This window comes from Nycticebus coucang, chromosome 3 (genome assembly GCF_027406575.1).
Source record: "Nycticebus coucang isolate mNycCou1 chromosome 3, mNycCou1.pri, whole genome shotgun sequence".
Lineage (NCBI taxonomy): Eukaryota > Metazoa > Chordata > Mammalia > Primates > Lorisidae > Nycticebus > Nycticebus coucang.
Window position 1 is genome coordinate 10,038,441 of NC_069782.1, and position 15,490 is coordinate 10,053,930.

General features: G+C 40.2%; 1 protein-coding gene and 1 non-coding gene across 2 annotated transcripts in view; both read left to right on the forward strand.

Moving 5' to 3' along the window:
* Nucleotides 1-14,085, forward strand: part of DMC1 (DNA meiotic recombinase 1) — a 38,970-nt gene extending 24,885 nt beyond the window's left edge. Inside the window, exons 13-14 of the mRNA XM_053584897.1 lie at nt 9,472-9,588; nt 13,858-14,085. Coding sequence (XP_053440872.1) covers nt 9,472-9,588; nt 13,858-13,927 — 187 coding nt within the window. The 3' untranslated portion in view covers nt 13,928-14,085. The remainder of the gene's footprint in view (nt 1-9,471; nt 9,589-13,857) is intronic.
* Nucleotides 14,086-14,442: 357 nt separating this feature from the next.
* LOC128582643 (U4 spliceosomal RNA) lies at nt 14,443-14,581 on the forward strand. Its single transcript, XR_008379096.1, has one exon. It is a non-coding gene; the product is annotated as a U4 spliceosomal RNA (small nuclear RNA).
* Nucleotides 14,582-15,490: the final 909 nt, after the last annotated feature.

Genomic DNA, 15,490 nt, shown 5'->3' on the forward strand with positions numbered 1-15,490 from the left:
ATAGAATAATTTTAAACTGAAGAGAAATGGAAGAATTTTAAGGCTCACTTTAAAAAGACAAAATGACTCATTGGCTCAGAGGGAGGAGGTGGATTGTATTCAAATAAAACAGTACAAGTTAAAGAGCAATGTTCTTTCCTCAGGTGTGAGGAGGGAACACTGAAGAAGCCAAAACTGTCACTTTAGAGTTAGAAGGCAAAGAAAATTACTGTAAATCAGTTCAGATAGGGGTTCTTTTTCTTACATTTGTAGAAAGTTTCAAAAAGAGTAAAACCATTTTGGAAGGTGCCTGTGCTCAGTTGAGTAGGGAGCCGGCCCCATATACCCAGGGTGGCAGGTTCGAACTTGGCCCCAGCCAAACTGCAACAAAAAATAGCCGGGCAGGCGTTGTGGCAGGCACCTGTAGTCCCAGCTACTCAGGAGGCTGAGGCAAGAGATTCACCTAAGCCCAGGAGTTGGAGATTGCTGTGAGATGTGACACCACAGCACTCTACCAAGGGCGATAGGGTGAGACTCTGTCTCTTAAAAAAAAAAAGAAGAGTAAAACCATTTTGAATCAACACCAATAAGACAATGAAAGGAGAAAGAGAGAGGTGACAGCATGGAAGTAATTGGAGAGGGAGTTGGAATGAGTTGAAGTGAGCCAAGTAACAGCTAAAGAACGTAACGAAGACTAGTATTTGTACTGGCTAAGCTGCTCTGAAACAGCATCTCCTCCACCTAGCCAAGTTGTAACGAAACACGGTTCACTATAATTAGTATGTTAAATTATAATTAGTATATTAAATTATAAGAATACGAATTAAATGCATGTCTTCATATAAAGCACCAAAATTGCCACAACTAAATGAAAAGAAAAAAACAGGGCAGTTTTAAATTAAAGGATCTCAAATACTGTTAGAAAACCTCCCATAAAGAAAACAGCTTTGTTTCTCAGTGTTGAGGAACTCCAAGCTGCAGCTTGCCTGGAGCCTGTCAGAGAAATATCACCATAATTGGTATGAGTCCTCAAGTAAACTGACAATAATTGAGGCTTATATCCCATGCATTTTCCTTGATGGCACATGGTATTAAAAAGGAACAAATTATAGAGGCAAGGAGTTGCTGTAGCAGAAACTCCTAGACTAGGCTTTCAGATACAGAGTTTAGAACTGGAATGATCCCGCCTGTAGTCCCAGCTGCTCGGGAGGCTGAGGCAAGAGAATCACATAAGCACAAGAGCTGGAGGTTGCTGTGAGACGTGTGACGCCACGGCACTCTACTGAGGGCAATAAAGTGAGGACTCTGTCTCTACAAAAAAAAAAAAAAAAGAACTGGAATGATCCAGTTGATGAAAGCCTGGAGATTGAAAATTAATGTATCAGCCTGTAAAGTCCCACACCAGGGCAAATAATAAGACAGCAACAAAAAAGACCATGCCACCTACTTCATTTGTGTATTTGTTTTCTAAAACAAAAAGTTAACTTAGAACATTTGCAGTCTTGTAAATGAACAGTTTATTTTCTAAGGATATCTCCTACTGATTCAACATCATTAGCATAAATAACAGGCGATAAGATCAGAGAAAAAACATTAAACTAGGGTCACTAGCATGGTGATCTTGTGAAAGTCATTCGAACTATTTTAACTTCATTTTCCTCTCTCCTCAACATTGATTTTTTTTTTTTTTTTTGAGACAGAATCTCACTCCGTTGCCCAAGCTAGAGTGCCCTAGCCATCAGCCTAGCTCACAGCAACCTCAAACTCTTGGGTCCAAATGATCCTCCTGTCTCAACCTCCTGAGTAGCTGGGACTATAGGCACCTGTCACAATGCCCGGCTAGGTTTTTTTTTTTTCTATTTTAGTAGAGACGGAGTCTTACTCTTGCTTAGGCTGGTCCCAAACTCCTAAGCTCAAACAATCCTCCTGCCTTGGCCCCCCAGAGTGCTGGGATTACAGAAATGAGCCACAGCACCCTACCCTCAGAATTGAGAATTTATGTTTATTGATTACATAACATGTGCCACGTGCTTTCATGGATCATCTTATGTAATTCTCATGTGACCCCAATGTAACTCAGTTTCCTTGGCCTTCATTGTTCTATGAAGCCAATCTCTGTATGTTAGTGTATCCCACCCTATCAACCCCCCCTAAAAAAATACCAGAATTCCATCTTTAAGATGGTGAAAAAAGTATAGATTTTTTTTTCCATATTTTGGGAGCAAAGGGGAGGGTTACTTAACAAGACTTCTTAAATATACCCTTTTGTAAAAACCATCCCTTTTAGCATTACTCCTTTCTCTCCCTTTTTCCCTAATCTCAAAGCCTCCTCATTTTGGTGCAAGCTTACTCAGCCTTTCTCTCCTCTGTGGACACCTCAGAAGTGCTGTCTGTAAGCTTAGCCCTTAGCAAATGAAAGGCACCAGAAGTCCCTGCTGTCCCTCCAGCTTGCTCTGGCCCATGCCCCTCAGGGTCCATACTCCAGCCAGTAGTTGAGGTGGGCATTATGATTATTCCAAATTTATAAAGGTAGAAATAGAGGCTCAGAGTACTTAGTGCTTGTGCAATCACACAATTTAAAAAAGGGAGAGCCAGGATTTGAATGCTGGTATTTTTTATTTCAAAGTTGATGCCATCGTATTCTCACTGTTGTATCCTTTCCATTGCATACCATATTCTCTATACATTTCATGACCCCAGTATTCCAATTTGAAGTTGGTAGGTCAGGGTGTTTGGGGACTTACCCTCAACAATGCATAGGCCACTATGAAAGTTTGGAGACAGACTGTTAATGGTCCATTATTTCACTTCCAAGAAACACAGTTGAAAGTGTCCTTTTCTGTGGCAAGGCATAGTGGCTCATGCCTGTAATCCTAGCACTCTGGGAGACCGAGGTAGGTGAATTGCTTGAGCTCAGGAGTTCAGAACCAGCCTGAGCAAGAGCGCGACCCCATCTCTAGAAAAATAGCCCGGCATGTGGCAGGTGCCTGTAATCCTAGCAACTCTGGAGGCTGAGGCAAGAGAATCACTTGAGCCCAAGAGTTTGATGTTGCTGTGAGCCGTAATGCCATGGCATCCTACCAAGGGCAATAAATTAGGGCTGGGCACGGTGGCTCACGCCTATAATCCGAGCACTCTGGTAGGCTGAGGCAGGTGGGTTGTGTGAGCTCAGGAGTTCAAGACCAGCCTGAGCAAGAATGAGACACCCCCTTCTCTAAAAAATAGCCGAGTGTTGTGGCGGGTGCCTATAGTCCCAGCTACTCGGGAGGCTGAGGCAAGAGAACCACTTGAGCCCAAGAATTGGAGGTTGCTGTGAGCTATGAAGCTGTGGCACTCAACCCCAGAGCCACTGAGTGAGACACTGTCTCAAAGAAAAAAAAAAAAAAACAGAAAGCATCCTTTTTGTTTCTCTCATGCAAGTTTCAACTTGTTTGGCTTATTGGTGTTGCTGGGAGGGTTTTGTTTGTTTCCATCACTTGGATTTTGCCTAATGTGATGTTTGTGTATTTCAAAACTTTCATAACATGCTGGATTCTGTTCAACCACAGGAGCAGAAATAAAATAATGATTCTTAGTCCCTCTTTCTTCCTAATACCCACCCTCATTTCTTCCTCTTCCTAACTGTAATCCCTAATTTTTTCTTTTTTTTTAAAGAGGTGGTAGTGGATTCAAACTCAGCCCCGGCCAAAAACAGCAAAAAAAAAAAAGAAGGGGAAATAGGAGAATAGGCTAACAGAGGAATGTGGGTGGTTTTCTGAAGCTGTTTTTACTTAGTCATTATGTCACCATCACTAGAGTGCTGTAGCGTCACAGCTCACAGCAACCTCAAACTCTTGGGCTTAAGCGATTCTCTTGCCTCAGCTTCCCAAGTGGCTGGGACTACAGGAGCCCTCCACAACACCCAGCTATTTTTTGTTGCAGTTGCCATTGTTGTTTTAGCTGGCCTGGACTGGGTTCGAACCCACCAACTTTGGTGTATGTGGCTGGCACCATAACCACTGTACTATGGGCGCCAAGCCTGTAATCCCTCGTTCCTTGAGTAAGGGAAGAAAAAAGAGAAGAAAATATAAAAGAAGGGGAAATAGGGGCAGCGCCTGTGGCTCAAAGGAGTAGGGCGCCAGCCCCATATGCCGGAGGTGGTGGGTTCAAACCCAGTCCCGGCCAAAAACTGCAAAAAAAAAAAAAAAGAAGAAGGGGAAATAGGAGAATAGTCTAACAGAGGAATGTGGGTGGTTTTCTGAAGCTGTTTTTACTTAGTCAGAAATAGAAGTAAATTAAAGCCTTCTAAAAGAATGCAGAATGCTATTACACCTTCTTTTACTTCATGTCAAGATTTGGTTATGACTTAGAATCGTCAGGACGTTCAAAGACACTTTGAGAAAAGTTTATTGGTCTACATTTCACTGAAAGAGTCACTATTTTAACTGAATTATTTAATTAAATAATAGTAGTTACCCTTAATTGAGGATCTCTTAGGTGCCAAAATTGCTGTAAGGGTAAGGCTAGTGAATGAACAGGTACAGTTCCTGACTTAAAGCAGTGTACCAGTGAGTTATATTAAATATTATCTTGAATCTTCAGAATGGCCCTAAGAGGTAAAGCCTTTATATTTCCCATTTTATAGTGTAAAAAACTAAGGTTTATACAAGTAGCCCAAAGTAACATAGATAATAAGTGAGTTAGGATTAGGAAAGCAGATAAATAATAATAATTGTAGTCACTAGGCTAATGCCTTACCTGAATTATTTCATTTTAGTCTCACAACTATCCTGCCCATTAGGTACAGTTATTATCCCCCCTTTAAAATGAAGAAACTTAGAATGGTTAAATAATTTTCTTGAAGTCACATGGCTGACAAGCCAGAATTTGAAATGAAGTCTAACTCCAAAGCTCATACACTAGCGGTCCCCAATCTTTTTCACTCCAGAGACAGGTTTCATGGAAGACAATTTTTCCACTGATATCGGGGTACAGAGGCAGACCTCAGCCACTGATGGGACCATGGGAAACACTGTCAATACAGATGAAGCTGCTTTTTGCTCCACTGCCCATCGCTCACCTCCTGCTGTGTGGCTCAGTTCCCAAGTTTTATGGAAGACAATTTTTCCACAGATGGGGATGTTGGGGGAAGGTAGAGGGCGAAGGGGCTGGGAGGAGCTTTGCAGCCAGCTTCTAACAGGCTGTTTTCCATAGTCCAGGGGTTGGGGACCATAGTCATACACCACAGTTAATCAGGGCTACATTTGCCTGGAGAAAGGCTGGCATGCTATCACCTGAGAGGCTTTGCAGGGATGTAGCCATTACTCTGGTGAATTGACCACATTCAGGGCTCACAGCCTTGCAGGCAGAGATTTGATTTGGTCAACCTACTGAGAACCAATCCATTTCTTCAGGGCAGACTCATATTAATTAAGCTCATGAGACTCAACGAAAAATGAAAGGGCCAGTTTATTCATAATGAAAAATGTGACTACATTTGAAGTGCATGTGACTAACTGTGTTCTCTCCCTGTAAGTAAGCCTCTATAAGAATTTTTTTTTTTTTTTGAGATGGTCTGTCTGCTGCCCTGGCTAGAATGCAGTCACAAGATCATAACTCACTCAAATTCCTGGCCTAAAGCCATCCTGCCCTACCCTCCCAAGTAGTAGCAGAACTGTAGGCACACACCACCATGCCTAGCTCATTTTTCTTTCTTTCTTTCTTTCTTTTTTGTTTTTGAGATAGTCTCACTTGGTCACCCTTGGTAGAGTGCTATGACGTTACGGCTCACAGCAACTTCAAACTCTTGGGTTCAAGCAATCCTCTTACCTCAGCCTCCCGAGTAGCTGGGACTACAGGTGCCCACTGCAATGCCTGGCTAGTTTTTAGAGAATAGGGTCTTGCTCTTGCTCAGGCTGGTCTCAAAGTCCTGAGGTCAAGCAATCCATCTGCCTCGGCCTCCCAGAGTGCTAGGATTAAAGGCATGAGCCACTGGGCCTGGCCTTCATTTTTCTTTTTTGTGTAGAGCGGTGGTTCTCAACCTGTGGGTCATGATCGCTTTTTAACAATGAAAATACATTGCGGCATTGTATTGAAGGTTGAGAACCACTGGTAGAGAGAAAGTTTCTTGCTATGTTGCCAAAGCTGGTCTCCAACTCCTGGCCTCAAGCAATCCTACCACCTCAGCCTCCCAAAGTGCTAGGATTACAGGTATGAACAATCATACCTGCCTAATTAAAAAAAATTTTTTTTTTAGAGATGAGGTCTCACTATGTTGCCCAGTCTGGGATCTTCCCACCTCAGCCTCAAGAGTAGCATAAGACTAGCAGTGTACCTAGCAGAATACTAATTTTAATCTGAAATTATTTACTAAATATGGAATCCAAGCAAAAGGAAATAATTTGATGATTTAGAAGGCTGTCTGCCACATAGCAAGGACTCAGTAAATCTTGGTTATTATTTTTTTTAATACCCATGTACATCAAGAGGGAGATTTATGAATTTCTTAAACTTAGATGAAAATGTTTACATGTGTATATAGGTCTATTTTTCCAGGCAGGAATCAATATACTTTACTAAATTATCAAAATGTTAGTGACCTACAAGAAAGGTTACAAGCAATAAATTCTACACAAAATCCTGAACACTTTGATGGAGCAAATAAAATTTGAATTGGCATGATATCCTCCCAGAGCTAAGGCTGTTATGCCATATTGGGGTCTATTTTGATTAAGTATAACCTCTTAGTCTCTAAGTCATTTTTATTTGTTTTTGTTTGTTTATTTGTTTCTTTGTTTTTTTGAGACAGAGTCTCATTATGTCGCCCTCAATACAGTGCTGTGATGTCACAGCTCACAGCAACCTCAAACTCTTTGGGCTTAAGAGATTCTCCTGCCTCAGCCTCCCGAGTAGCTGGGACTACAGGCGCCCGCCACAACGCCTCGCTATTTTTTGGCTGTAGTTGTCACTGCTGTTCAGCAGGCCTGGGCTGGGCTGGAACCCGCCACCTCTGGTGTCTGTGGCTGGTGCCCTAGCTGCTTGAGCTACAGGCGCCAAGCCCTAAGTCATTTTTAGAGTACTGAGAGCCTGTCTGTGAGAAGCAGTGGTAAATAGAAGTAAAGGCTTCTCTCTGCCCATTTAGCCAACCCTGATTCTTCTTTCCTATTGCCTCTTGATAGAAATTTCCAACTGATCTCAATTTTATTTTTACTTAACTTCCATGAAAGCATCAATCTTTCTGCAGTCTAATGTTTTCCATGGACTTTTTGTAGCTTCTGTTTTTTAGTTTGTTTGTTTGTTTGTGTTTTGCAGTTTGTGGCTGGGGCCGTGTTTGAACCCGCCACCTCTGGTATATGAGGCCAGTGCCCTACTCCTTGAGCCACAGGCGCTGCCCAAGCTTTCGTATCTTAAGTGAAAAAAAAATTTCTTTTTTTAAGTACCACTGTGTAGCTGGTTGCTACAAAGCTAAACACAAGGTAGAGTTTAAGTGCCCTTAAGGAGCTTAGTGATAGAGAATAGGATAGGGATTGAGGAGGAATATAAGTGAATAAATAATAGTGCTAAAGGCAGAACATGAAAAACACATTAGAGAAGCATAAATACAGTATATACAGGTTCAGAGTTCACAGATATGCTCAGTTGAGAATATCATCAGGGCTTCAAACACTCCTTATTCTATATAGAACATAGGAGCTTTCCAGAACCACCCATGGATAGGATAACCTAGAAAGTTCAGAGTCACTCCATTAAAAACAGCGGCATTGATTTGTAAATATTATAGAGACAACTTGCCTCTCTAGCTATTTCATCCAACTGAAATGGCTTTATTGCTTTACTATCCCTTCAGCTGCCCCACAAAGTAACCATGCCTTCTAACTGCTGTTTGTCTTGACTGCCTGGCTGCTACTTTTTTGATGGTGGTTCTCTCCAAAACTAACTCTTTGTTCTTGTTCCTACCTTGGACCTGCTGAATCCTATCCAGCCCCAACCAGGGATCTTCTGGTCCTCACCTCTGAGGCACTTAATCAAGTAACAGTTTATATCAGCAGATTCCTTAGCCAGAGAGCTTCTTTTCCCCACCAATGTCCAATCTACATATTTAACCTCATGTCAATCAGCTACGTCTTCACTACAACAAGCATGAAGGTTAGAGTAACAAGAATCCTGAACACTTTCACAGAATAAGCACAACTTGAATTGTGAGCTGAAGTTATTATGCTATATCGCAGTTCATTTTGATCAACTATAATCTGTTAGTTTCTGCTGTCCCCTTTATGGATGATTTCTAAGCCTAGGATTTTATCTGAACCAACTGACATGATCATGTCTTCTTTTCCTTCATTTTATTAATACGGCATATTATGTGGACAATTTATGCTGAAGCACCCTTGCCTTCCTGGAATAAATTCTATTTGGTCATCATGATGCATATGCTGTTAGATTTGATTTGGTCTTTTTTTTTTATCTTATAAAGTTTTATCTTCTAAGGTTTGGCTTTGGGAGGGATAGATTTGTTTTGTTTTGTTTTGTTTTTTGGAGACAGGGTCTCACTCTATTACCAGGGTTAGATGGCAGTGGCATTATCACAGTTCACTGAAACCTCAAATTCCTAGGCTCAAGAGATCTTTCTGCCTCAGCCTCATGAATAGCTGGGACTACGGGCGTGTGCCTGGCTAATTTTCTCTTTTCTTTCGAGATGAGGGTCAGGGGTTAGGATGTCTTGCTAAGTTGCTCAGGCTGGTCTCAAATTCCTGGCCTTAAATGATCCTCCTTACCTCAGCCTCTCAAATTGCTTGGATTATAAGTGTGAGCCAATTTACTAGTATATTGTTGAGAATTTCTGTACATATGCTTTTTTAAGGGGGTCACTATTAGGGTTATTTAGAGACTTAGACTTCTTGCCAGTTTGCAACATCACACCCAGCTTACTTTCCTTTTATTTATTTATTAATTTTTTTTGTAGAGACTAGGGTCTCGCTATGTTGCATAGGCTTGTCTCAAAGCCTAAGTGGACCTAAGTGGGCCTCAAGTGGACCTCCCACCTCAGGCTCCCATAGTGCTAGGAGCCATCATGCCTGGCCTGGGTTGAGTATTTTTTAATCACTACACTAGGTTAGTGCCTGGCACATAATAAGCCATTAATAAATATTTCTGATGAATGAATTAATAAATCAATTATCTTTGTATTTTGTGAAGAAGAAAATTGCTTAATACCAAGCATTACCTAACACAGTGAGGATTAGTGCTTTTTCAATAGTAATCTCTTTTTAAAAAGTCAAAATATGAACTCTTTATCATAGGAATCTCAGAAGCCTGGACTAGATAGCAATAGGGTATATCGTAGCATTACTCACCCCACTCCATAGTTTATGAACAAGCCTTTACTTGTTTAGGATATATACCTACTTCATCTTCTGACAGTCTCCATGGAAAGATCGCTTTGTAATTGCAGATCTTGCTGTAGATTAGTCCTTATGATGAAACCTGAGAAGGTGTTTTATTTTCTTAATTCAGCTTTCAAGCAGACCCAAAAAAACCTATCGGAGGACACATCCTGGCTCATGCTTCAACAACAAGAATAAGTTTGAGAAAAGGAAGAGGAGAACTTAGAATTGCTAAGATTTATGACAGGTAAGTATTTTCTTAATTTTCATCATATTTTTGTGCATGTTAAACAGAATGGCCTCTCCTTGAAAAGCTGTAATTATACCACTTGCAGATGCTATAAGTTTCAGTTTCCTTCTCAAAAATTATTCCTTTTGTTGGGAAGTCCCTACTATGTGCTAGGTACTAGGGATTCAGAGATTCTTTTGACAAATAGATGTGGTCCCTGACCTCTCAAAGCAAACCACAGAGCTGGATAATGAAATCATCAGTCCCAATTAACATATGGTTAGTGTGAGGAAGTACAGAGGATGGGAAGATAGCCTCCTTTCTTTTTGCCAGGTTAATTTCATTTGCTTTTCAGGTTTCAGTTTAAACATCACTTTCTCAGGGAACCTTTCCCTAGCCCTTACAGTCTAAGCTACACCATATATTATACCCTATATTCTTTATCAGCTCTTCACTTGTTTAATTAAGAATTATAAATTAGGGGCGGCGCCTGTGGCTCAAAGGAGTAGGGCACCAGCCCCATATGTTGGAGGTGGCAGGTTCAAACCCAACCCCAGCCAAAAACTGCAAAAAAAAAAAAAAAAAAAGAATTATAAATTTGGGCAGCGCCTGTGGCTCAGTGGGTAGGGCGCTGGCCCCATATACTGAGGGAGGCTGGTTCAAACCCGGCCCCAGCCAAAGTGCAACAAAAAAATAGCTAGGCATTGTGGTGGGTGCCTGTAGTCCCAGCTAATCAGGAGGGTGAGGCAAGAGAATCACCTAAGCCCAGGAGTTGGAGGTTGCTGTGAGCTGTGTGATGCCATGGCACTCTACCAAGGGCGATAGAGTGAGACTCTATCTCTACAAAAAAAAATAAAATAAAATAAATTATAAATTCAATAAATTTTTACGGAGAAAACTATAGCATGTCAGCTATTCTAGGTTCTTGGGACAAAGTAGTGAACAAAACATAAAAGACCATGCCCTCGTGGAGCTCATATTCATTTTATTAGCAGTGATTTGTAGAACATACATCATCCCCTCTGGACAGTAACCCTAAGGTTAGGGACACTATTCAACTTGCTCTCCGTTGTATTCCCAGAGCCTGGGACATAGTAGATGTATCATATTTGTGACTGAGTGATTAACCAACCCTGAGCAACAAGGCAAAGATTTGTAGCAACTCTACCCTAGGGAGGGAAAAGCAGCCCAAAAGAGATCGGATGAGCTCTTAATCTGGTTTTTGTAGCCAGGCACAGTGGCACAGGAATTCGAGGCATCACTGAGCTATGATTGCACCACTACACTCCAGTATGGGCAACAGAGTGAGAACCTACCTGTAAAACAAAAAATCTGGGTTTTGCTATGAATCACAATAGTACTTATTATATATTGTCATTGAATACACATTAAATAATCAGTTCCCCCATGTATCTAAGATGGATTTTTTTTTTTTCTTGTGGAGTCAGAGTCTCACTTTATGGCCCTTGGTAGAGTGCCGTGGCATCACACAGCTCACAGCAACCTCCAGCTCCTGGGCTTAAGCGATTCTCTTGCCTCAGCCGCCCGAGTAGCTGGGACTACAGGCGCCCGCCATAGCACCCGGCTATTTTTTTGTTGCAGTTTGGCCAGGGCTGGGTTTGAACCCGCCACCCTCGGCATATGGGTCCGACGCCCTACTCACTGAGCCACAGGCACCGCCCCTAAGATGGATTTTTATCCAGGGCACTTTGTTTTTCATCTTTTGCCCCTATAAAACATTATAATACATAACACATTTTTGTTTGTTCATTTGGAGACAGAGTCTCACTCTGTTACCCCTTATAGAGTGCAATGGCACATCATAGCTCACTGCAACCTCAGACTTCTGGGCTCAAGTGATCCTCTGTCCTCACTCTCTCCAGTAGCTGGTACTATGGGTGGCACCACCATGCCAGGTAAGTTTTCTATTTTTAGAATAGAAAAGGCTGGTCTCAAATTCCTGACCCAGTTGATCCTCCTGCCTGGGCCTCCCAGGGTACTAGGATTACAGGTGTGAGCCACATGCCAAGCCCATAAACCCTTTGTTTTATGAAGCTTCAGAAATCTCTAGAAATTTACTACAAATGTTCTTTGTTGAATGAAATGATAGTTCCATCTTGTCATATGTCATAGCACAGCTGTGAGACTTCTTGAGAGTAATTACTCTGTCTCATTGTTTTATAATTTATTTTATATAATCTGTAAGGTCTAGTATGTACTAAAGTATGATTTTTTAAAAATTTATAACTTGACTTTCTCATTAGTAAATATAAAATGAGAATGTATTTAAAATTTTATTCAGCTGTTTAATTAATGAGGAAACCATTGACTCAAGGGCAAACTCGAGAAAGAGATTTATGTAATTAATCAGTCAAAGGAATTCTGAAGTAAATTTGTTATATGCAGAACTGGTTAATATCTTCCTAGGCAATAAATTACATTTAAAGTTATCTTTTTGGGCAGCGCCTTTAGCTTAAGCAGCTAGGGCGCCAGCCACATACACTGGAGCTGGCCAGTTCGAGTACAGCCTGGGCCTGCCAAACAGTGACAACTACAACCAAAAAATAGCCAGGCATTGTGGCAGGTGCCTGTAGTCCCAGCTACTTGGGAGGTAAAGGCAAGAGAATAGCTTAAGCCCAAGAGTTGGAGGTTGCTGTGAGCTGTGATGCCACAGCACTCTACCCCGGGTGACAGCCTGAGATTTTGTCTCAAAAAAAAATAATAATAATAATACAGTTATCTTTTCTACTAGAGATAAATCAATTGCTTTTCTATACAATGAAATGCGTTTCCATTGCTATAGTCTGGAATAAATTTTCTTCACCTAAGACAAAAGTCATCTGCATTGCTACCAGTATTTTTTTCTTTCTTCCTTTCTTTTTCTTTCTTTCCTTCTTTCTTTTTTTTTTTTTTTTTGAGACAGAGTCTCACTCTGTCTCTCTGTCACCCTGGGTAGAGTGCCGTGGCATCATAGCTCACAGCAACCTCCAACTCTTGGGCTCAAGCAATCCTCCTGCCTCAGCCTCCCGAGTAGCTGAGACTACAGGCATCTACCACAGTGTCCCGCTATTTTTTTCTATTTTTAGTAGAGATGGAGTCTCGCTCTTGCTCAGGCTGGTCTCCTGAGCTCAAGCAATCCACTGGCCTTGGCCCCCCAGACTGGTAGGATTTTAGACTTGAGCCACTGTGCCCAGCCTCTATTAGTTTTCTACAAATTAACCTCTGTCCTTCACAGTTGTAGAATAAATTCAAAGATAACATTTGAAAGAGTGTATAGCTGGGAGTGGCGGCTCATGCCTGTAATCCTAGCACTCTGGGAGGCCGGGACAGGTGGATTGCTTGAGGTCAGGAGTTCAAGACCAGCCTGAGCAAGAATGACACCTGTCTCTAAAAATAGCTGGGCATTGTGGCAGGTGCCTGTAGTCCTAGCTACTCAAGAGCCAGAGGCAAGACTTGCTTGGGCCCCAAAACTTGAGTTTGCTGTGAGCTACAATGCCATAGCACTATACCAAGGGTATAATTATGGCTTAATACAAATATAAAATGTCAAAGATTTAATTTAATTAATTAATGATGGAATCAGTAAGATCTTATAACCAGATCAAAAGAAAAATAAAAGTACTATACATATATAGTCAAATAAGGAAAGCTGAAATGAATTATAAATTAATCAAAAATGGTCAATCTCCGTAGGACAATAATTAGCTACATTCCACCTCATACAATTTACATCTCTACGGACAAGAATAATTTGCATTACTCATAGTTTTCTACAACTTACAGAGTTGTAAAACAGATAAAGATAATGGAAAGCATAGAGCCCTCCTAGAATTAAATAACCTGGAAGGATGTGCTAGACAACCTATGTTTCCATGAAGGTATTTACTAATCTTTTAGTTCATTTCAAAGCCTTTTATACTCTTCCTGAATTAGTCTAGCCCAGAGAAAGGTTCACACCCTTATGGAATCAGGTAACCCCTAAGGGTCTACTGCACAAAGCCTGCCTGACACTACACCGAAAAAAGACCCAGTTATCTTTTTTTGCCTATTTCCAAGTTTGGAGCAATTTTTCTTTACATTCAGAGCCTTATATGTAGAGGTTGCTCAGTAAATGTTTGTGAGGGTTAATAATACTTGTGGGTAAATTCTGTAGTCCACATTTAGCTGTTCCAACTCTGAAATGTCTCTGGAGATTCAGACTGATGGGAGTATGATGACTGTGACATGAATATAGTATTTATAGAAATAGAGCTTTTTATAAACTTCTGTTCCCTTGTATTCTGTTAGCCCTGAGATGCCCGAAAATGAAGCCACCTTCGCAATAACTGCTGGAGGAATTGGGGATGCCAAGGAGTAGGTGGTGATTTGATGCAAATTGCTTCTTAGTGCTTATTAGGAGCTAAAGAAATGGAAAAGTAGTCTCAAATTGCACATCTTGAAATAAGGCTTTGGGTTTTTTTGCATGTTATTAAAGGAAAGTCAGCAAAAGAGATTTAAATCTTACATTTATCTGAAAAGTCCCTGATTTATGATACTTACACATTATATATCAATTCATGGATATACATATGTGTGTACATATATGTGATATGTAGAATAGGTATGTGTATGATAATATACACACACCTATTAAAACTGTATACATATATACATGTAGAAACTGGTTGTGGAAAGGATACCTGATTCCCTCACTTTCACTTTTCAAAGTGAGCCGACAGAAAAGCAAACAGAAAGTCTAAAAGCTCAGAAATATCCCATTCTACAGACTTTCGCTCAAACATTTTTCTAGGGTAGAGTGCCACTGACTTAAGAGCTGGATTCTCTTCCACGGGAGAGAAACATTTGAGAAAGGGATGTTTAGAGGACACACAGAGCTTTGTGCAGTGGCAACATTGTAGCCAATGAGGTTTATCCAAGGTGTGATTATTGCCAGTTGAAAACTTTTCCTAATACCTGACCCTGACAAAGCGAAATATAGTCAGCAGCAGCAACTTTTGATGGTCTGTACAGAGACTGAATTTAAAAAAAGACAAAAGCAAATAGAGGACACACAGAAAAGCTCTGTTTATTTACAATATCAAACTGCATATTCACTTTTATAGCTAAAGAAAAACATTAAGCCAAATTTTAAATCATTGAATCATTAAGCCAAATTTTAAATCACTTTTGAGACATTGAAATTACTTTAAAAAATGTACTTCTGATACATATATATTCTCTGGGGGAAAACAAGGAGGAAGGTAATTAGAAAATGTATAATTTGGGGGTGATAAAGGTAACATGATATATGTATTTTAAGTTTCAGGTGGAAATTTTGAAATCTTTTAAAAAATATGTATTAAAGTTAATTTAAATATAAAATTTCTGAATAATAATTTTTGAAATGTATAAAAGACTTGTTTTTCTGATAAACAAAATTAAAATCTAGTTTTCAAAATACATGTGTGAGTAAATATTTAAAAATTAGAATACCAGTGATATATATAGACAATCTTTGTAGATTTCAAAAAGATTTCATCTTTAATGTTGCATCAATTTATATGAAAATTCAAGCATTGAAAGTACTGTTTGTTACAAAAGGTGTTGGATTATCCATTAAGTCATTCTTTCACTAATTGTCACTTAATGCTAAGTGAAAAATAAACAAGGAAAGTATGGTTCTTGCCTACAAAGAATGTGTACACTAGTTAAGACAGGAGACTAGAGTATTTAGGAAAATAAGGGAGCAAATGATTATGTAATTAATTCATTAGTGGTATGGTTTTGGATTGATCCTTAAAGAAAAAATAGGATTTCAAAAATGGGAGAGGAAAGGTTAAACCCAAAGTTACAGAGAAGCCAGGATATGGAAACAAAATGGAGAGCAACCTGACAAGCAGAAATTGTTCACAATGTGGGGTACTAGGAAATAAGAGCTTTT